This window comes from Anabrus simplex, chromosome 1 (assembly GCF_040414725.1).
Source record: "Anabrus simplex isolate iqAnaSimp1 chromosome 1, ASM4041472v1, whole genome shotgun sequence".
Classification (NCBI taxonomy): domain Eukaryota; kingdom Metazoa; phylum Arthropoda; class Insecta; order Orthoptera; family Tettigoniidae; genus Anabrus; species Anabrus simplex.
Genome location: NC_090265.1, coordinates 985,436,449 through 985,460,509, shown reverse-complemented (window position 1 = coordinate 985,460,509; position 24,061 = coordinate 985,436,449). Strand labels below are relative to the sequence as shown.

Here is a 24,061-nt window from a genome sequence, read left to right as displayed (position 1 = left end):
GTATCTGTGCTCATTTTACAGATTCATTGGAGATAGCCTTAATGAATTGATAGTGTCGCTCACGATTTCTGCTGTCTTCTAGGTGTTGGGCTGAGTAGCTCAGACGATTGAGATGTTGGCCTTCTGACCCCAATTTGGCAGGTCCAATTTGGCTCAGTCCGGTGGTATTTGAAGGTGCTCTAATACATCAGCCCCATGGGGGTAGATTAACTGGCACGTAAAAGAACTCCTGCAGTACTAAATTCTGGTACCTTTGCGTCTCCAAAAACCATAGAAGTAGTTGTTGTTTTTTGTTCTTTGCGTCATCAGTCCATAGAATGGATTGAGGCAGCTCTCCATTCTCCATGCCACCCTATCCTGTGCTAACCTTTTCATTTCTATGTAACTATTGCATCCTACATCTGCTCTAATATGCTTGTCATATTCATACCTTGATCTACCCCTACTGTTCTTAACTGCCTACACTTCTTTCAAAAACCAACTGAACAAGTCCTGGGTGTCTTAAGGTGTGTCCTATCATTCTATCTCTTCTTCTCATCAAATTTAGCCAAATCGATCTCCTCTCGCCAATTTGATTCAGTATCTCTTAATTTGTGTTTCGATCTATCCATCTCACCTTCAGCATTCTTCTGGAACACCACATTTCAAAAGCTTCTATTCTCTTTCTTTCTGAGCTAGTTATAGTCCATGTTTCACTTCCATTCAATGCCACGCTCCAGGTGTAAGTGTTCAGAAACATCTTTCTAATTCCTATATCATTGTTTGAAGTGAAATTTATTTTCTTAAGATAGCTCTTCCTTGCTTGTGCTAGTCTGCATTTTATCTCCTCCTTACTTCTGCCATCAACAATATTCATCTACTTCTTTTGAGACTTCATTCCTAATTTAATATTTCCTGCATCGCCTGCCTTCATTTGACTGCACTCCATTGCTTTTGTTTTGGACTTGTTTATTTTCATCTTGTACTCCTTTCCCAAGACTTTGTCCATACCATTCAGCAACTTCTCAAGATCTTCTGCAGTCTCGGATAAAATAACAATATCATAGGCAAATCTCAAGGTTTTGCTTTCATCTCCCTGGATTGTGATTCCCTTTCCAAATACCTCAAGAATTCCTTTATTACCTGTTCTATGGAAACATTGAAAAGGAGGAGGGATAGGCTGCATCCTTGCCTCATTCCTTTCTGGATTGCTGCTTCTTTTTCAAACCCTCGATTCTTATCACTGCAGACTGATTTTTATACAGATTGTAGATAATTTTTCGTTCTCAGTATCTGATCCCAATCACCTTCAGAATCTTAAATAGCTTGGGTCCAATCAACATTATCAAATGCCTTTTCTAGGTCTACAAATCCATGTACGTGGGCTTGCCCTTCTTAATTTAATCCTGTAAGATCAGACGTAAAGTCAGGATTGCTTCACGTGTTCCTAAGTTACATTTTTTCTGAAGCCAAATTGATCTTCTTCCAACTCTGCTTCAACTTATCTTTCCATTCTTCTGTAAATAATGTGTTAACATTTTGCAGGCATGAGATACTAAACTAATGGTGTGGTAGTTTCCACACTTGTCAGCACCGGCTTTCTTAGGAATAGGTATAACAACATTCTGCCAAAAATCGGATGACACTTCTCCTGTTCAATACATCTTACACACTAGATAGAATAAACTTGCCATGCTGGTTTCTCCTAAGGCAGTCGGTAATTCGGGAATGTCATCAATTCCAGGTGCCTTGTTCCTATTTACTGTAGGTCTCTCACAACTCTGTCAAACTCTGACCTCAAAATTGGGTCTCCCATTTCATCAGCATCAACAGGCTCTTCTTGTTCCAGAACTGAACCGTCTATGTCTTTACATTGATACAACTGTTGGATATGTTCCTGCCATCTTTCTGCTTTGTCTTCTTTTCCTAGAAGTGGCTTTCCATCTAAGCTCTTAATATTCATACACCTAGGTTTCTTTTCTCCAAAGGTTTCCTTGATTTTCCTGTATGCAGCATCTATCTTTCTTAGGACCGACAACCTTCAACATCCTTGCACTTCTCCTTCAGCCATTCTTCCTTAGCTACCTTGCACTTTCTATCCACTTCATTCGGTAATCACCTGTATTCTTTTCTGCCCTCTTCATTTCTAGCATTCTTGTATTTTTGTCTGTCATCAATCAAGTCTAGTATATCCTGAGTTATCCACTGATTCTTAGTTGATCTTTTCTTCCTTCCTAACATTTCTCTAACAGTCCTACTGACTTCATTTTTCATGACTATTAACTCTTCCTCTATTGTGCTTCATTCATCCTTTTCATTTAGTCCTTGTGCAACATGTTTCTTGAAACAATCCCTCACACTCTTTTCTTTAACTTATCCAGATCCCATCTCCTCACTCACTGCTGGCAGCCAATGAGGTAGGAACTTTAAAATAAAAAAAAAAAATAAAATGTTCCATTGAAGTTGAGGCTACAGAGTTTGAGGAGCAGTAACGCAGGGCTTTTCCTTTATTGCTCAGGGTTCACTCTGTCACATGTGCATGTGTATTGTCTGTACAAACTGATTCAGCTGTCATTCCCATATTAACTTATTCACCATTTGTTGGTCATGTTTTCTGTTATTCGCATTCCCTTCCCAGTTAACATTTGGTAAATTGAGATCACATGCTACAGTAATGTTCCCCACACAGCTTATTATCTTATCAAATAATTCTGAATCAGCATCAGCACCAGCCTTGCCAGGTGTCTACACACCAAAATCGTCAAGTTGCCTCTTTAGAGATAATTCTTACACCTAGAATTTCATGTTTCTCCTAAGTAACTTTTTTGTAACTTACAAGTTCTGCTTTCACCAGTATGAACACTCCATCTCCTAGTGTTCCTACTTGAACACCCCAGTTCCTTGAGAAAATTTCCGCATCCATAATATCACTTCTCAACCGTGATTCCATTCCTGTTAACCGAGCTCGATAGCTGCAGTCGCTTAAGTGCGGCCAGTATCCAGTATTCTGGAGATAGTGGGTTCGAACCCCACTGTCGGCAGCCCTGAAGATGGTTTTCCATGGTTTCCCATTTTCACACCAGGCAAATGCTGGGGCTGTACCTTAACTAAGGCCACGGACGCTTCCTTCCCATTCCTAGGCCTTTCCTGTCCCATTGTCGCCATAAATATATCTGTCAGTGCGACGTAAAACAAAACAAAAAAACATTCCTGTTACAATATCTGGTAAATATATATCTAATGCAGATCAGTGGTGATTGATTGATTGATTGATTGATTGATTGATTGATTGATTGATTGATTGATTGATTGATTGATTGATTGATTGATTGATTGATTGATTCTGTTCCTTTCTTTACAGTACTTCTATAATTTACTACCAGTTTTTTACATGACATTGTGCTTCCTATAGTGTCATCACCGCTCCCTAGTCCTCTCTGTACCGAGCTCGATAGCTGCAGTCGCTTAAGTGCGGCCAGTATCCAGTATTCGGGAGATAGTAGGTTCGAACCCCACTGTCGGCAGCCCTGAAAATGGTTTTCCGTGGTTTCCCATTTTCACACCAGTCAAATGCTGGAGCTGTACCTTAATTAAGGCCACGGCTGCTTCCTTCCCACTCCTAGCTCTTTCCTGTCCCATCGTCGCCATAAGACCTATCTGTGTCGGTGCGACATAAAACAACTAGGAAAAAAAAAGTCCTCTCTGTTTTTATGAATGTACCTCCCTATAACTCTTTTAAACAAACCTCCTAACTTATATGTACCATTGCGGTTCAAGTGAAGGCCAACTAAATGTAGATCCCTATTTCTTACCCACCCATTATAATGTGCAAATCTCAGTCCCAATATTCCACATACCCCTTCCATAGACTCATTTAAATTCCCAACCTCCCTCCAGTCAGTAGACCTCCTACCCAGTATCACACTGATAATAATCTCTGCTTCCTTAAACTTCTTCCATGCTGTTATAACCAGATCCCACACATCCCCAACTATGTTAGTACCTATTACTGCTTGTCTTATGTTCTTGGTACCAAGATGGAAAGTTACCATCTTCTCCTTACACTCCTCCTTCCCTTCTATTTTCATCAGCAAGTGCCTTATCCTAATTCCTGGATAACACTCTACCCTGGTTCCTTTTTCTCCACACACTCCTCATATGCCTCACAATTGAGTCACCTGTGACCAGAGCCTCAACCCCACCCTCCTCATTAGATCCCTTCCTCTCTTGGTCTCCCCTAACTCCCTGATACCTGCAGAACCAATTTCCTCCTCCATTCTCTTCCTCTTGCCCTACCCCCACCTCTGTAATATTTCCCTGATCTTCCTTCTGCTGATATACTTGCAGTGACTCATACTGGTTCCTCATCGATACCTCTCTTGGGCCCACTCCGTGTGGAAAACTCTTAGCCCTTATTTCTCTTCCCCTTAAAACATTAGCCCACCTCTCTTCCACAGCTTTTCCCCTTCCTTCCTCTCCCTCTTGCCTACCTACAGTATTCTGTACTTTGATTGAGGGAGACGTAACTTCATTCCTGTCCTCCATTACAAACTTGCTCTCTCTTCCCTCATCTTCCTTAATTCCCACTCACACCCACAGTCTTTACACTTTCCTCTGTCAGCCATTCTTTTCTCTCTTCAAAGAAATACAGGTTTGGCTAGGCAATTTTTTCTTTTGTTTTTTTAAGCAATTCATGAAATTTCTGAGTCTTTTAACTTTTGTTTTAGGAGAGAAGATTCTTTAAAATAATTCACATTGAAATGCTCAAAACAAACCACACTGTATATTGTAGGCTAAAATCTTTGTTTGCCTTGAGTTCCCATAACTAGAATCAATATAAAATGAACAATGAGAATTCACTATCTTATCTTACAACTTCACTTCCATATTGACTTGACTGTTGTCAATGAAGTAATGGAATACCAAATATAGTGAACAAATGACTGTCTCTCAAAAAGATGCACATATAAATGTTAATCTCACTAAATGTTGTTATGCGTAAGAACTCCCCCTACACTAAAAGGAAACTGAGAGCTATAAATACTTCAGTCCTTTCGGACAAAGGCCACACTTGCAGACAAAGTCATAAAAATAAGTAAATAAAAGGTAATAAATACATATATCTTTAGGAGCAATTTCATCCACCAATTGGTCAAATTCAAAGCAACTGAATTTTAATACTTCTATTAGTTTACTGGATAAACCATATTGCCTTTATTTTGCATAGATAAAAGTAATTCATACTACAGATATCTAATAAACCTGAATGAGTAGTACAGGTTGGCAAAGTTGTCAGTTCAAGTCTTGGCACATTTGCAGTGTGTAAGAGTGCGTAAATATGAAAAACATGTATCAGAAGATTTACTGGCATATTAGAGAACCTCTTTCCTGTGCAAAATTTTTGATACTCCTATGTCTCGTCAACAGTAGTTGAAGGGATATTAAAAACTGAGCCTCGTTTCTAAATTTTAAAAAAATAAAAAAGGGTAATGCATCTTTTTTCCAAAGAAACATGCTGTTTATTACACGAGGAATTAAATACAAGTACCGAGCGAGATGGATGTTCGGTTTGGGTCATGTCACCATGAGGTTGCAGGGAAATGGTGGATTTGAACCCCACTGTTGGCAGCCCTGAAGATGGTTTTCCATAGTTTCCCCATTTGCACACCAGGTAAATGCTGGGACTGTACTGTAATTAAGGCCATGGTTGCTTGCCTCCCAATCCAAGCCCAGTCCTATCCCATCGTCTCCACAGGACCTGTCCAATTTAAAAAAATATACAATTGGGCCACCTTAATCGATACACAAATGTGTCTTGAAACGATTTAAGAAATATCACACAGTATGTACATATTTTGCTCCCTTTGGGCCTTCTTCAATCTTAAAAATAAATTGTAAAGTTAAACAAAGTTTAAAAACCAGTCAAAAATATTATACTAAAAATTAGTCCTAATGAAAAGTCAGTTTTGAAATATCTTATCATAATCTTTTGATACGTATCGACTTCAAAAATGTGTGCTTTTACATGTTTTCCTCTGTGTTGTTTTAAATCTTTCTGATAAGATATTTCAAGATTAACTTTTCATAATGACTCGTTTCAGTGTTATGTTTTAGTGGTTTTTTTTTTTAAATTTATTCTCAATGCTGAAGAAGGCCCAAAGGTGATGAAACATGTACCTATTATGTGACATTTCTTAAAGTTATTTTTAAGACACATTGGTGTATTGACTAAGGTGGAGCAGTTTTGTATGTTTCTTATAATATACAGTCAATACGGAACAACCCAGATATGAGATTCTTATATTGTGTAAGACCTGCCTGAGTTGGTGTGACTTAAAACCAATAGAAAAATGATTAGTACAAGTATCTTCTTCCTGACCTTCTCCTAATTATTGAGGTCGACACTACATGTGAATCTAGCCTAGTTTTACGGCTGAATACCCTTTGCGATGCCAACCCTTTGTGGAGGAATGTATACTCTGTTGCATGTCTGTTGGTATTGTCATGTGTTGTATGTATATGAAATGGTGTGTATTAAGATGAATACCGGCACCCAGGCCCTGAGCCTGAGGAAATGATCAGATGAGGCTGAAATCCCCAGCCCCACTTGGAGTTGTATCCGGGACTCCCTTAACTGGTCGCTACACTGGCTATTTAGCTAAGAAGTCAAATACAAGTATTAAATTTATAAAAATTATGTGCACAAATCTCTTCTTTTTTAATGTATCCAGTTTATCTCATGTTTTTCATGTAGGCCTAATCTCCTTGAGAAGTGTTTTAAGGGAGTTTTACTGATATTTGTCATTTTTGTTTCCTAGGAAATATATGAAGCTTATGTATGCTTCCTTCGCCGCTGTGAGGAGTATTTTTTATGCCATTATTTGCCACCTAGTGGAATACATAGTGTGGGAGAGCATATAGCCCTGGAAATAGCATTATACTTGGACAGAACTGCCACCTGTGAAGATCGTCATTTACGTCAGTTAATATTTGACTGTCTTTTGAAACGTGAAACTTGTATAACAGGATGTCACTCAATGGATGAAATTGATCTTCTGGAATTGGGAAGTTATTCAGAGCTTCAAGGTGGAAACATTGTTCTTCCGTCAGGTTATAGTAGCATTCTTGAACCTGTTTCAAGGGCTATTCCTCCTGGGAATCTTCTGCGACGATGTCCTGTAACATGTGTAAGGTGGCATTATGGCAATGAAGTACAACCTTCTAACATTACAAGCCCAGGAGGGGACTCTGGTATAGATCTCCTACCAAATGGAGACCCTGGAAATGAATCTGATGATTCAGATAAAACTGTAACCGGAGATCTTCCATGGAAAGGACCGTCATCTAGTCGGGGCTCAAGTCGTGAGAAAGAGTGTCTTGAAGTAACTGTGGGAGAGAAAGAGGATTCAACTCAAGCTACTAAACAGAGTGATGTGGAAGGTGGTGAACCAGTAATTACAGAATCTGGTGAAAGCTCAGGACAAGGTATTAGTGAACCTCTGGACCCAAATTCTATTGGTCCACCCCCAAATGTAGAGGTTGTGTGTGAAGATGGTTCTCGATTCTACGCAGATCATGTAATATGCACAGTTCCATTAGGTGTGCTGAAGGAAAAGGCAGCGTCCATATTTTCTCCACCTTTACCTTCTTATAAAATGCAGTCCATTGACAAACTTTTATTTGGAACTGTTGACAAAATTCTTCTGGAATATGATCGACCATTCCTCAACCCAGATATTTCAGAAGTGATGCTCTTGTGGGAGACCGATGAAAATAACAGCACAGATACAGGTATGTTGGACGTAACTATACAGTTATTAAGTCTTGATTTTCAAGAAATTACGGTTTTCTTCTTCTGAAGCATTTTTATTCCATTTAATCACACTGAATTTAAGACGAGCATTGTCCTGTCTGATTACCAGATGGACCTCTGTGGTAGAAATCCTACAGTCTGTGTGTAATTTTCATATGTATATCCTCATCTTGTGCAAAGTAATAACCTTAATAGGCAGTTTTAAGTAGGGGTGTGATGAGGGAGGATCAAGATTTAATTCAGTAATTTATTTGTTATTTAAATTAAATTATTTTTATTAAATCACAGTGTGATATTTTCGGATGCCAGTCAGTCAATGCACGAGCATAATTTTATAGGGGCCGATGACGTAGCTGTTAGGCCCCTTTAAACGACAGACAACTCATTTTATAGGACAAAAAAAAAAAAAAATATATATATATATATAACTAGCAAGATACCCATGCTTCGCTATGGTATCATACTGAAATTTATAATTGGATGCTTTACATTTTATATATAATCTGCCGATATTAGCGATCTGACTCGTTTTCTGAGAGAATCCGCCAAAATTTGCGATCTGATTCGTTTTCTGAGAGATTACAGCAAAGTTCCTCCCATTTTATTATTATTATTATTATTATTGTTGTTGTTGTTGTTGTTGTTGTTGTTGTTCTGGACCACACAGCAAGATGCAAGACGGCTACTTGGCGGTAAATTACATCTGCTGCCTTTGTCATTGCTGAAAATGTGACCAGCGCTATTGTCGCGGTCAGAGAAGTGTGCGGGATTTCTGGCAATGCGAATGACATACTTCCGTGCAATACTGACGTTACTATAGAGGTGAACAATTGCACGGTCAATCTCATTCCTATCGTTTATTTCAAATGTGTTTAAATTTTTATTTATATGCCAGGAGAATCTACTGTAATCTAAGAACATTCTCCAAAGGAATAGATGGGTCTTGAAAACGAACCCAGGAAAGATTAAAAATGATCTGTTTATGATCAGAATAAGTACATTGAAAATCCACAGCGTGTTTCCAGTCGTTCGACCGGGTCAAGAATGGAATGAATAAAGCCCCCCATCTAGCAGCGAGGATAGGAATTGTGCCGGTTGCCGAGGCCTGACGCACTCCTCTGGGGCAATGAATAATGAATGACAAATGAAATGATATTGGAGAGTGTTGCCGGAATGAATGATGACAGGGAAAACCGGAGTACCCGGAGAAAAACCTGCCTGCCTCCACTTTGTCCAGCACAAATCTCACATGGAGTGACCGGGATTTGAACCACGGAACCCAGCGGTGAGAGCTGCCGCGTGAGCCACGGAGGCTCCTTATAAGTACATTATGAACGGTAAAATCAATTGGTCTCACCTTTTTTTTTTTTGATCCCACTGCCGTTGATTTACACTCCCCCCCCAGCAAAAGGAGGTGCGTTCCTTTTCGTTTAAAGGAGTTTCCAAATACCAATGTTCACATCTGTTACATACAGTTTTGAGATATAAGAATCCCCATAAACATAATAACCTGTTTTTCACTTCCTTTCACACTACCCCCCTTAAGTGAATTTTTTGGCAAAAATACTTGTTTCTAAATACCAATTATCACGACTCTAACATCTTCAGTTTTTGAGATATGTGTCCTCATGAAAGGAGTTTAACTCCTTTTCACTCCCGCCCTCCAAGATAATTTCCCCCCCCCCCCCAAAAAAAACCCTTGCGTTTTTGTTTGTTTTTAAAGGAGATCCAAAAACCAGTTTTCACGTCTGTAACAAATTTAGTTTTTATTAGATGTAAGTATCCTCATACAATTAATTCAATTCATTTTTCAATTCTTTCACCCCCCTCTTTCATTGGATTTTCCCAGAATACGTGTGTCTACTTTTAAAGCAAATTCCAAATATCAATGTTTAAGTCTGTAACATTTAACGTTTCTGAGATATACTGCAGATATAATTTTTCTAAAAATTAACCCCAATTTGTCACTCCTGTTTAACCCCCATTAATTGGATTTTCCTAAAACAAAAAATATGTGTTTCTTTATTTTTAAAGGAGATCCCATATACCAATTTTCAGGTCTGTAATATCTTCGGTTTCTGAGATATAAGTATCCACATTAAAAGCATTCAACCCTTTATTCACCCTTTTTCACTCCTATTGGGATTTTCAGAAAACAAAAAAATACACACTTCTTTATTTTTAAGGGAGATTCTAAATATCAATTGTTACATCTGTAAACTTTTAAAGTTTTGAGATATAGATACACTAATTTTAAAATTTCACCCCCTTTTCACCCCCACTATTTGGATTTTCCAAAAACAAATAGTACATGTTTCTTTATTTTTAAAGGAGACCCCAAATACCAATTTTCAGGTCTGTAATTCTTCAGTTTCTGAGATATAAGTATACTCATTAAAGCCATTTAGCCATTTTTCACCCCTCGTCACCCCTCCTATTAGAATTTTCCGAAAACCAAAAAGTACATGTTTCTTTATTCTTAAAGGAGATTCCAAATACCAATTTTTACATCAATAAATTTTTAAAGTTATGAGATATAGATACTCATTTTCACACACACCCCATTATTTGGATTTTCCAAAAACAAAAAATACTTGTTTCTTTATTTTTTAAAGGAGATCCCAAATACCAATTTTCAGGTCTGTAATACTTTCAGTTTCTGAAATATAAGTAGCCTCATTAAAGGCATTCAACCCCTTTTTCACCCTTTTCCACCCCTCCTGTTGGAATTTTCCGAAAACAAAAAAATATGTGTTTCTTTATTTTTAAAGGATATTCTAAATGCCAATTTTTACATCTACGTAAACCTTGAAGTATTGAGATATAGATACTCATTTTAAAAATTAACCCCCCTTTTAACCCCCTTAGCAACGGAATATCCAAAAATCTTCCCTTAGCGAGCACCTACATGTTAATATGAATGTATCCCCAAAATTTCATATCTTTATGTCCAGTAGTTTTGGCTCGGCGATGATGAATCAGTCAGTCAGGACAAGTTCTTTTATATATATAGATTTCTCTAGTTATGACAGCCATTGCATCATTGGCAGATAGAGATTTTTTTTTTCTGCTTTTGGTGCTGTGTATTCACATGTTCAAAATAAATTAGGTTGATTATGATTGTCCTGAGCAAATTAAAGACAAAAAAACTTTCAAATTGCATTTTAATAAAATAGTTAAACATACAATAACAGGAATCTGATATGGTATGTAGCTCTATGGTAGTTTCTATTAATAATTGTTTTAATCCTCTTGTAAATGAATTTAATTCTGAATTGCAATATTTTTGTGCAGTAAATTTATACAGTATGCAGCAAAACAAACACTGAAATCTTATCATTGTGATGATACAGTTGTCATCATTATCATTGATTCCCCTTTTCCGGCTGACACCGTGTGGGGGTAAATATGGTTCCTCTCTATTTTGCCCCTTCTCTCCACCATTTCTCATCCAACACCGTGTTCCAGTCCACCTTTCATTGTCCTAAACTGTTCTTCACGCAGTCCATCCATTGTAATCTTGGTCTCCCTCATACTCTCTTCCGTGTTATCTGTCTTTCCAGTGCTTTTCTTGACAGCCTTTCTTCTGTCATCTGCTTGACATTCCTAGACCATCTCAGTCTATTCTATTCCAGTTTGTCATTTAGTTTTTCCACATTTAGCTCTCGTAACTTTAAAGCTTTGCAGTCTGTCGAAAACACTTTTCGGACTAGCGTGGCCTTGGCGATTAGATAAGAAGACAGGTGACTGGGAAGTTCTGTGGACATTGAACTCTGTTCCGTGGAGAGGGGAGGGAAGTAGCAATGATTTATCCATTGGCGTATGTTGCTTATTCATGTAATAATGTATTCTTGTGTATTAGGGAGTAGATCAAAGTTAATGATTTTGATTAAATAAAACTATGGAATTGAATTAAATAGTATCTAAGACAGTATTTTTAGTGGTAAATAATAACCAGGTATATTGTCGGCGTCGGCAGTTACTCGTTTCAGAGTTTGTAGATTTTCTGGCTAATAGCTGACTACAATTCACAGCAGATTGTGTTTAAACTTCCGGTGACTTTACAAGTCCAATTCTTGCGTAGAACATACGTCCACACATCGCGCAGCTGAAGGACGGGGGAGATCTTGGCTTGGTTTGGCGATGTTTGTGTTCCCGTCGCTTAATATCTTCATATCTGCGGTGTTCTTGTTTGAAGTGTTGAACTGAGTCGCAGACACTTTGCTGCTAAAGTATACGGTCCTTGGCAAGTATTTCCCAGGTTTGTAGGTTTATTTCCGCCATCTTTAAGATTAGTTTCAGTTGGTCATTGAACCGTCTGAGGGGGGCACCCCGTGGTCTTGAACCGGAGCCAAGTTCACCATAGAGGATCTGGTGCAGTAGTCTGGTGTCGTTCATATAGCGCACGTGTCCTGCCCATCTGAGGTGATGGCCAAGGACCAAAGCTTCTACACTCTTAGCACATGCTTTCTTGAGAATTTCAACATTAGAGACGTAGTTTTTGCTGGTGAAATCGCTCCAGTTTTTTTATGTCACGGTGGTATAAGGTCCACATTTCACAGCCATAAAGTGTAGAGATGACTACAGCCTGGTACACCATTAGCTTTGTGCGAATTGTAAGGTTTGTATTCCTGAAAACTCAGTGTGACAGTCAGCCAAAAGCCACATGGGCAGCACGAAGCCTGTTTTCCACATCTTGTTCTGAAGTACAGCTCTTTGACGAGATATTCCCAAGGTAAATGAAGTATACGGTCTACTTGTTCTAGTTTGGTGTTTGAGATGGTAATGTTAAATTCTGGTATGTTAGTCCCTGGTGCAGGCTGAGCAAGTACCTTGGTTTTTTTTGGCATTGATGGTGAGGCCAAAATGGTCATATGCATCCTTGAAACTGTTGACTGACTGTTGCAGTTCCTCAGGTGTAAGAGCCAGAGATGCAGTATCATCAGCATACTTCATTTCAGTTACTCTAGTAACTCTGGTATGTCTTCGCGAGTGAAGTCTGGCCAAGTTGATGAGGCCACCATCAAAGAGGTATTTAATCTCTACACCAGGGTTGTCTGTTGTTTCATAAACCATGGCCGCCAGATACAAGGCAAACAGAGTTGGAGCAAGTACACAACCCTGCTTTAATCCATGTGGGATTGGGAATGGTTCAGAGAAGTTGTTCTGATGGAGAATCTGTCCAGTCATACCATCATGAAGTGCTTGTACCAGGCCCTCACAATGCTCGGGACAGCCAAAGCGTCTCAGAACCGCCCACATAGCGAGTCTTGGAACACTATCAAAGGCCTTTTCCAGGTCATAAAACACAGAATAGAGAGGTTCTATAATTCTCTGCATTTCTCTTGCAATTGCCTTGCACAAAAGATCATGTCAGCAGTATCTCCGGAGGCTCAAAACCACATTGAGACTCTCGTAGAGTCCTCTCGGAGATGACTTGCAGGCGGCTAAGCAGAATCCTTGCAAGAAATTTACCTACAGTGAACAACAGAGAAATGATACGATAGTTGTCACATAAACTATGGTCCCCTATCTTGAAAATCTTAATGATATTGGCATTTTTGAGATCGCCAGGTACTTTTGGGTTTCCCAAATTGAGAGGATGAGGGTAAAGAACCTTGTTTTCAGCTGTGAGCATCCACCTTGAATTAGTTCCAGAGGTATGTTGTCTGGTCCAGGTGCTTTCCTAGGTTTCAACCTATCAAATGCCACACAGAATTCCTGATAAGTTGGTGGCATCACCATCCATGGTTGATGGGGCAGTTGTGGCACGTCCCGTAGAAAGTCATCGGCAGCAGTGGAGCTTCGGGTTAAAAGAGTGGAGAAGTGTTCCTTCCAGCGCTCCAGCATGCCTCTAGCATCGGTAAGGGTGTTATCACCATTAACTGTTTTCAGAGTTCCAACTGAAGAGAGAGATGGACCGTAGATCTCCTTTATTCCTGCCTAGAAGTTCTGCAGATTTCTGGCATCAGATAGTCTTTGATGTTCTAGAGCCTTCTCCTGCCACAAGTTGTTCTTCATCTCTCTTATTTGAGTCTGACATTTCTGTTTCAGATCTTGAAAGTATGTTGTGCTACATGTGTTATAATTAGTGTTTTCAACAGACTGAAAAGCTTTAAACTTACATTAACTAAGTCGACACTGGAAAATATGGCATCCTTCTTAACACATTTAGCTCTTTTTGTATGCTCCATTTCTCACTCTATCCTTCCTTTTCTTCTGTAACATACTACTCAGGAATTTCATTTCAGCTGCCTGTGTTCTACTCTCATCTCTCTGGGTCAGTCCAGGTTTCTGCTGCAGATGTGCATTATTTTTTTAGCCTTCATTGGTACATCTTTATTCTATATTAATCTCCATACCTGGTGGTAAAAATGCACTCCCGAGTTGTATCCTTCTACAAATTTCCATAATTAGTCTTCCATTTTCTGTCAGTTCACTTCCCAAATATTTGAAGTGTTCTACTATTTTCAGTTGCTTGTCTCCAGTTTTGATAGCTCCTTTTTCTTTTTTACTTCCTCTACTCATCACCATTGTCTTGCTCTTCTCCACATTGATCCTCATTCCCCATTGTTCAGTTCTTCGGTTCAGTACATTGAGCTGTTGTTTTACCTCCTCCTCATCTTCTCCCCAGATCACATCATCTGCAAACATCATTACATTCATTCTTTCCCCTCTATAATCTTCCCTTGTTGCCTTTATGATGTCATCCATTACCATTATTAACAGTAAAGGTGACAACACACACCCTTGTTTTAATCCATTGTCGGTTTCAAACCATTCTGTTCTACCCACTGTTGTCTTCACACAGCTGTACATACAGTAGAACCACGCTTAACCAAAACCCGTCTTTAAGGGCAGAAGTACGTTAATAGAACGGAAATTTCGAAAAAAAAAAAAAGAATTTGCTCTTAATTTGAAAAGCGTGCCTTCCTGAACAAGATTATGTATGATTTATATGCATTTTTATTTGATTTCGCAAAGAAATTAAGAATAATGTGAAGCCTTGTTTTTGTCACGCCCCACTTTTCAAACTCCACTATTGACATACTTAGTCAAACCTCCTCCGAAAAGTGCCAGCTTTTATAGCAGAGGGGAAGGTTCCAGAAAACTTTGGGCCAAGGGCCTGACCCACCCCCAATTCTCATTGGATAATCAAATATCAAAATTTTGTCATTGGTAAATAAATAAATAAATGTATAAAATTTCTGATTGGCCAACGCCTTAAGTTGCCGGGAAGAGACAGAAGTGTTAACTTTTAAACATCAACAACAAACACTAAACATTCCAATTTAGGAAACCATTACATACAAAATTTATCTAGAATTTTAATAGTTCATCTTAACATCAGAGAGCACAACATAGTGACATCGGTTGAGAAATGTTCAAACTACTTTTACTAGTTGTTGCAAGGTTTATATTTCAGATGGCATTCTTCAAGGCACTTAATTTAAATGCCTGGGGCGGGTGTACCTCCGGTATTATTATTATTATTATTATTATTATTATTATTATTATTATTATTATTATTATTATTATTATTATTATTATTATTATTATTATTCATGTATTGAATGTATGTGAAAAGCTTGGGGTAATAGATAAAAGATAAACAAAAAGAAAACTTAAGGCTTGCTTATTAAGTAATTGCCTTCTCAAACGGCCTGACCTTCTTGGTTTAGAGGTCTTGCTTCCACTAGTTGTGTTTGTAGCTGACTCGGCTGTATTTGTGTTGTTGGGAAAAGGAGTGAAAACAGTAAGGGAGGGAGGCACAAAGCCGGTGGGAGAGGGAGGGCTGGTGTTGAGATCTAGACCTTAGTAGTAGTGTGAACAGTCTGAGCCACGGAGCTAAGTTGAGTGAACATGCAGCATGCCCCAATGGCACATTTAACAAACCTTGACTATCTAGAGGAGCTTGAGAGAGGCAGATTGAACGTTTTGGCAGATTGCTCATTACTCGAACTGTTCTGACAACACTGTGTATCGGTTTTGAATCCAGCGGGAATATAAGGGTACATACATGTCGAGAAGGCTCAGTTCAACCCTGGTGGACCACCAACAGGGAAGATCATTTCATCATGCAAAAGGCTACAGGCACTCCAAGGGTGTTTCTGCGCACAATCCAGACATGTCATGTACCTGGGGTACGCTTGTGTCCACTAGCAACACATTCAGGCAGTTAGCAGAACATTATGTGGTGTCACTGCATTTCTTACAACATCTACTATTACGACCCGAGTATTGTCAAGAACATTTGAACTTCTGCCAGCCGAGCAGCATGGCAGCTTGCAGATAGACAATGGATGTTTAGCGGCGGGTCTCAGTCCTGTCTAGATACAGACAGCTGCTGAATATGAGTCTGGAGATATCTTGGACAGTGCAGTGATCCGTGCTTCATTTTAGAGTGGCACACCACCCCAACAAGATCTGTCATGTGGGATGCCATTTCCTTTGATTCCCGTTCCCCACTGGTGGTGAAGGAAGGAACCCTGATGGTGTGACAGTTCATCCAGGATATTCTAAGACAGTGTGTGCTTCCCTTACTGGTGCAGTTCGATAATCCCATTTTCATGCAGAATAATGCCCAACCTCACACAGCACGAGTATCTATGGCCTGCCTTCTTGATGGGGACCCTCACCAGGATTACCTGATTCAAGAACTGGAAAAAATCCAAAGAAAAGCAGCTCGATTTGTTCTGGGTGATTTCCGACAAAAGAGTAGCGTTACAAAAATGTTGCAAAGTTTGGGTTGGGAAGAACTGAGAGAAAGAAGAAAAGCTGCTTGACTAAGTGGTATGTTTTGAGCTGTCAGCGGAGAGATGGTGTAGAATGACATTAGTAGACGAATAAGTTTGAAAGGCGTTTATAAAAGTAGGAAAGATCAAAATATGAAGATAAAGTTGGAATTCAAGAGGACAAACTGGGGCAAATATTCATTTATAGAGAGGGGAGTTAGGGATTGGAATAACTTACCAATGGAGACGTTCAATAAATTTCCAATTTCTTTGAAATCATTTAGGAAAAGGTTAGGAAAGCAACAGACAGGGAATCTGCCACCTGGGCGACTGCCCTAAATGCAGATCAACATTGGTTGGTTGGTTGGTTGGTTGGTTGGTTGATTGATTGATTGATTCATCCATTGAGAACATTTGAAACCAGATTGAATGGCAACTACAGCAGATTTGGAGGGTCAGTCATGCCAGCTGCACCAACATCTTCCTCAGGAGAACGTCAGACATCTGTATGCTTCCATGCTCATAGTACAGTATCACTGCCTGTCTTCATGCTACAGGTGGTCCAACAATGAATGCTTGGTGTGGTACAATATTTTGATGTTTTCTGTATATTACCATGTCCTGTGCCTGTACTTGCTTGTGTCCCTGCAATGGCTTTTTCATGGTGCACAATTATTTATTTTTGTGTTTTTGCAATTCAGTGTGTGTATATTCTGCAGTGAAGAAAATGTAATATTTTTAGTTTCTTTAATTGTCTAAAGAATGTAAAAAAGACAAAGCTAAAAATTATCTGGTAATTCTTCTTTAGTTAATATCTTCTAAAGTACATATTTGTTTACAGTGATGAAACTTGAGACTAGTGACATGAATGAAAATTTTCATGAAAAATGTTAAAACCTGTTAAACAGTTGTTAATCCCATTTGTGAATATGAGTACATTCATGTATGGTTTGGCATATTTTACATTGAGATTTCATGCATTTTAAATGTTCAGGTGCATTTCCTCTTCCTTGTGGTATTACCCAGCTGTTTCTTTGTCACATGTACAGTTGATAATATACATTGCATTCATTAATAGAAACTCCATAAAATATACCCAAATTGTATTTTATACTCATACTGTGAACTGTGAAAGACTTGGTAGGTTTCAGTTTGATGTCGGTCATTGATGGAGGTTTGTTTAGAAGCCATAATTTTCAGTGTTTCTCAGTTAGGGTTAATGACTTAAATTTTTCAGCAGTCAGCAAATATCAGATCAATTTTTGGTGAGTAATCAAAGTAAACAATGTGAAAGAAATTAAACATTTAATAATTAACATTCACCTAGATCCATTTAAGGTGAGACATAATGCTTATAGTGCATTATTTCCTCTGGTATGGGCTAGAACAAATTTGTTACTGTACTTTTCATTTATCTTCCTGTCTGTCTCATACTTAGCTTTGACTGTACAAAAGTAACTTAGGTATGAGCAATGCTAGTAATGTCATTCCTAATGCACCTGTTTCTGTTATAAATAATATAAAAGTGTTGCTCATTGGATGAGTTAGTGAGGACATTTCAGTGGGCTCAGCAGACTGATATGTAACAGCATCTTCTGGTTTGGTGAAAATAGCCATGAAAAGCTACTTCATTCTTCATTTCTCTAGTTCGCCTCTTCCATTGATGTCTAGGCTGTGTATGACAACTGAAAATGGAGCTGTTGGGGATTCATTTAACTTTTGGGCTCATGACTCATTAACAACAATGACAACAACAAACCAATTACCAGAAATTGAAATTAAAGACAACCCTCTGTGGGTGGGGTCGCAGATGAAGAATACACCCACGGTATCCCCTGCCTGTCGTAAGAGGCGACTAAAAGGGGCCAAAGAGGCTATCAACTTGGGAGTGTGGGTTGGCGACCATGGGGACCTTAGCTGAGTCTTGGCATTGCTTCTACTTACTTGTGCCAGGCTCCTCACTTTTGTCTATCCTGTCCGACCTCCCTTGGTCAACTGCTGTTCTTTTCCGACCCAACAGTATTCGAGCATTCGTGGCCTAGGGAATCTTTCATTTTCACGCCCTTCGTGGCCCTTACCTTTCTTCGTCCGTTACTTCATTTCTTGAAGTGACGGATCCCTTCTTTTTTCTTCTTTTTTCCTCTGTCTACTCCCCGTGGGTTGGGGATGCAGACGAAAAATACACCCGCTGTATCCCCTGCTTGTCGTGAGAGGTGACTAAAAGGGGCATCCAAGGGATGATTGTATTAGAACCATAAAACTACTTTTGATTAGTACCATCTCGTGGGGAACACCATGGGTAGCCTTTACTTGCGAGTAGTACCACTATATTAGGTATACCAGAGGTTTGTGATTAGTAGCAGCAGAGAGTGGTTCACTGTGGGTTTCCAGTACCCGTGATTAGTATCATTGTGAGAAACACTGCGGGTCTGGGCGTTGCCTGTGATTAGTACCCACTATATGAGGAACGCCACGGGAATACCGGCGTCCGTGATTAGTATACGTAGGTGAGGAACATCATCGGTTTTGCGTTGCCTATGAGTGGCACCATTATGTGAGAAACACCATAGGTCTGCATTACCTGTGCGACGTACAATACTTGTGAGTAGTACCATCATGTGTGGAATATCGTGAGTCTACGCTACTTTTGATTAGTACCCCAACATAACAAATACCATGGTTGTACTTTACTAGCGATAAGTAACGTTATGAGGGGTTGTTGACCTGGATTTTGGACCCCTTTAGAAAACAAGCATCCTCGATTCAGGATTGTGTTTTAGGAGTAGTCCCTTGGTCAGTAATACTATTTTTATGATAGTTTTTGGGTCGGATCCACTGATTGTTGTAAATTCATATCCATCCATTCATTCATGACATTTTTTTTATTTTGGTCAGTGGATGATTTTGAACTTTTAATTTCTTATTACGTTTCGTACCATTAGGGGCCGATGACCTAGATGTTAGGCCCCTTTAAACAACAAGCATCATCATCATCAAATTAAAGACAATGTGTGAGGGATTAAATGACATTAAAATAAGCACCTGGAAGAGAAAGACATATTTAATTCAGATATTTTCTCATGTATTGGGAAGTAGTTGAATTTAATTGGAGGATATACCAAGCGGTTACAATTAAACTTTCCCTACTTAACAGTTTCTATGTGGAAAATGAGCGCCGCTTGAACAGGAAATGTAATGTGAACATTGCCAAGTACGTGGGGAAGAGACATAATGATTAACAAATTCCACTGGAACACTTTTAATGCGTTTTCATATATTAAACAGTATGGCTAGTTTTCATAGACATAGCACTACTAAGTGTGCTAAAAATGTATGATAGCTTGCTACACAAAGAATCTGATACCTCTCCTGATATGCTTCTATTCTGATCGGCACATGTTCGAACGGTCCCCTAATAAACCCTGCCTTTTCGGTTACCGGTGAGCCATGCAAATATCGTTGCCTGTATTCTGGACATTATTCATGCCAAGTTTGGTACACTTACTATAAATAGTTTCGTACTCGAGTGGGTTAAGTAAAGAAAGGTTAATTGTACCACCTGGTATAGGGGAAGACAAGAAAAGAGAGAATCAGAAATGAAGACATTAGAAAGAAGATTGTAGTTTTAAAACTACAGGACAGGATAGAAACAAGCAATGGGGGCTGTCAGATTCAGATTTTTGGTATACACTAAGTAATTTAAAAATTCTTCAACAAGAATAAACAGTTATGCTCATATTTCATAGATCTAGAAAAGGGATGTCAGAGTACCAAAGGATGTTACCGACACAGAGTGATTTTGGGATCAAGGTTAGATTATTAATAGTTTAAGAAAATACTAAATAAGCAGCTAATAGGGAATCTACCACTTGATAGTGATGGGCAATGCTCTCACTCAAGACTCTCGCTAGAATCTCGAGACCAATTCTCCTTTGCTGCGATCTGTGTGATGTCCTACAAGCGTAAGAGGGAGATAGTAGGTTCAAACCCCACTGTTGGCAGCCCTGAAGATGGTTTTCCGTGGTTTCCCATTTTCACACCTATCTGATCATTGCCATAAGACCCATCTGTGTTGGTGCGACATAAAACAAATAGCAAAAAAGAAAGATAGTGTATCATCATCAGTTATTGCGTGAAATAATGTTCTCGTATGGAAACGTGTATGCCAATAAGTTTTGTGAAAAGCCTGGAAAAGTACTGCATGTTCAACTATGAGCCCCTTAATACCATTAACGAAAGTGAAAACAGAATATCAGTATCTTAAACGGTTCACGAGTCATTTGAGGTGGACATCTTAGTTGAATAACCCTGCATAATTTGTGAATAACTGTAGATAGGATGTACACCTACTCGCAATCGTTACTGATAGGGTAGTTTCTCTTGATGATGCAGACCAGGCCGGAGATATTCCCTGTGATATGTTTTTGTAAGTACGGGATCACCCCAGAAGTATTTCTGACGACGTATTTTACTTCTTTTGAACAGACAACACAGCGGGCTGTACTATGTGGCATCACTTCAAAATAATCCTATGTCCTCAACTTACATTGAGTTTCGGACATCGTTTAAAGTTGTCTCGTTCATTTAGACACAAATTACACATTGCACCGTCATATACTGAAGTACCAAATTACTACGTGAATACTCTATAACATTGTAAGGAATTATTTCCTTCGTCACCAAAATGTCGGTAAAGACAAGCTCTGGTCAAATGGATATTGAATGTGGGATCTGATAGACATCAGATTTATATGCTGTATAAATTTGCAATATAAGTATGAAACTCTGCTGCAAAAAGTGGTGAAATATGCATTTAAATATGTACTTATTTTCATGCTATTAAACACTTGTATGAAATGCAAACATAACACTCCTTTACTAGACTCACGCAATTCACCAACACACAAAAATCATACTAGCAGCGTTCACTGTTAAAACAATATGCATACGTCCCCTAGATAAGTCACAGTGTGTTAATACACATGATAAATCAATTAAGGTTGCAAGAAAACCGTGTAAAAAATCTACAATTGTGAAGAAACACACATAAATACATATCAACAATTCCATATGTAACTGACTGACATTTATAATACATTTCAGCAAGAAAATGTCTATATAAATGTTGTTGTGGGTGTAAATTGAAAATTCTAATAACATGATAGGATAGAGGAATACCAGACAATCAGTGGTATATAAAACATGGCTTAAAAATAAAAATCATACTAAATAATGGGCGCCAGGAAATGTTCTCCGCAGTGCCTACATGCTGCTGCATAAGGGAGCAGCAGCAGTTTAGTTGGCAGCACAGTGTATCTGTCATGCTCACTTGCCGACATGCCAAGGTCAACAGGATAGCAGTGCAGGCAAGGCCACACGTATGAGCTGTCAAAATCGTCAGTGTGTACTGCATCAAGCGAGCATTCAGATAGATTATTGGAATAGTGCAACAGGGTACAAGCGGTAATGCTCACTACTGAAGAGAGAGCTTTGTTTGGTGGAATACGTGTTTCGCGAAGGCGATCGGTTTACAGAACATGTAAAACTAAAATTTCAGGCGTGATTTCCTAATTCAAAGTGTCCAAACCGGGATACTCTTCAGGATTTGATAAGTAAATTTCATGTGACTGGCTCAGTTTACGATGTACCGGGAACAGGCACGCCTACACTTTTAACAGACGGAAAAAAATTGATGAACTTAAAGTGAATATCATTAATTATGTGCAGTCCATTACACAAGAAGGGGCTGGTAAAGGCGTGCTCAGTTCACCGGAAGGACATGGGTTTGTTTCCCCGCCAGGAAATCGAAAAATTTAAGAAACAAGATTTCTACTTTTGGAGGTGCAGATGGTCCTGAGGTTCACTCAGCCTACACCAAAAATGAGTACCCGGTTATTTCCTGGGGGCAAAGGCGCCGGAGGTGGAACTAACCACTCTACCCCATCAAGTGCCAAGGTTACGGATAGTGGAAGCCTTCACCTTCCACCACTCCAAAGGCATTCGTGGCCTGTATGGAGAGGACTTTGCTTTTTTGCTTTGCCATTTCCCAAGAAACTGTAGTGAAAGTCTTCGACAATATGTGTAGACGTGCTGAAGTCTGTCTTCGAATACAAGGGCAACACTTCCAGCATCTGTTATCATTTGCTGTGGTGAGTACAAAGTTTACTGTTTGTATTTTTTTTTTTTAATATATATATTATACAAGCGGCAGCAGCCATGCTGCCTACTTAACTGTTGATGCCACCTCACACAGCAAGTACGTAGGCGCTGCAGAGAACATTTCCTGGCACCCTGTACTTGGTTCCAAAGTTTCCATGACTGACTGACATGAATGTCAACTATCTGTTTGCGTGAGCATGTTTCTTTGCCTATTTCTCTGGAAGTTTATTTTAAATACTCTTTTCCAAAATATTGTTTGGAGAGAAAGCTTCAGTATGCTCCTTCATCAAAAGAACATGTCTGAAACTCAATTTATAAGGATCCTTAAGTGGAGGCTTAGGTTGTCTTATTTCCCTCCTATGCTGTCACATGTGCAGTTGTTTTTTGCATGTTGTTGAAGTTGAAAGTTCTTTTCAGATTTCACTTCCTTCGAGCATACTTGGCAATAGACAACAACGCCATCAGTTGAATAATCACAATTACCTGACACCTACTGATTTAATAAATACTTTCTACTGCTCTTTTCTTTAAGCATTTTGAATAAAGTATGTGCAAACTGAGAATAAAGTAGCACATTATCTAAAGAAACTGCTCACAAAACTAACCCCGGGCTACTGGCTGCCCAGAGGGTGAAAGGAATGTCCTACACCATCCCTTTCTTGAAATAGCCAGGCAGCGTGCTTGCGTAAAATACTGTTATCTTGTTATTTGTTACTCAGAATGTTGCTTGCAAGGGATGTCCAACAAGCATGCAAAACCAATTTTGTTAGAGATGTTTTAAATTATAATTCCATCTGATGGAATTCCAAATGTATATGTTGAAATATGCTGTTATGTTTAGAATATGCAATAAATCCAATGAACCCACAAAATATGCATTTGGATATGCACATATGCATTTTTTTTAAAATCTGGTCCCTACATATGAATCAGCATCATGTGCAGTGTAAAGAGGAAGGTATGTTACCTAGGAGAATATGTAGACCTAAACTTTCACTTTTTGTCCGTTGTCTTTAACATTCAACAGTCTGTTTCCAGTCATTCGACCGGGTCTGGAATGGAATGAATGAAGCCCCCATCTAGTGGCAAGGATAGGGAATGTGCCGGCTGCCGAAGCCTGTCGCACTCCTCTGGGGGAATGATTAATGACTGTCAGATGAAATGTTAATGGAGAGTGTTGCTGGAATGAAATATGACAGGGAAAACTGGAGTACCCAGAGAAAAACCTGTCCCGCTTCCGCTTTGTCGAGCACAAATCTCGCATGGAGTAACCGGGATTTGAACCATGGTATCCAGCGGTGAGAGGCTGCTGCTTGAGCCACGGAGGCTTCTGTCTTTATCAGTCATTGCTCTTAATTATGTCTTCATCATCCTC

At 39.1% G+C, this 24,061-nt stretch overlaps 1 protein-coding gene across 1 annotated transcript in view; it reads left to right on the top strand.

Moving 5' to 3' along the window:
- LOC136857698 (spermine oxidase) overlaps positions 1–24,061 on the top strand; it is a 74,094-nt gene that overhangs the window by 13,071 nt on the left and 36,962 nt on the right. The window contains exon 3 of the mRNA XM_067136560.2: positions 6,798–7,770. Coding sequence (XP_066992661.2) covers positions 6,798–7,770 — 973 coding nt within the window. The remainder of the gene's footprint in view (positions 1–6,797; positions 7,771–24,061) is intronic.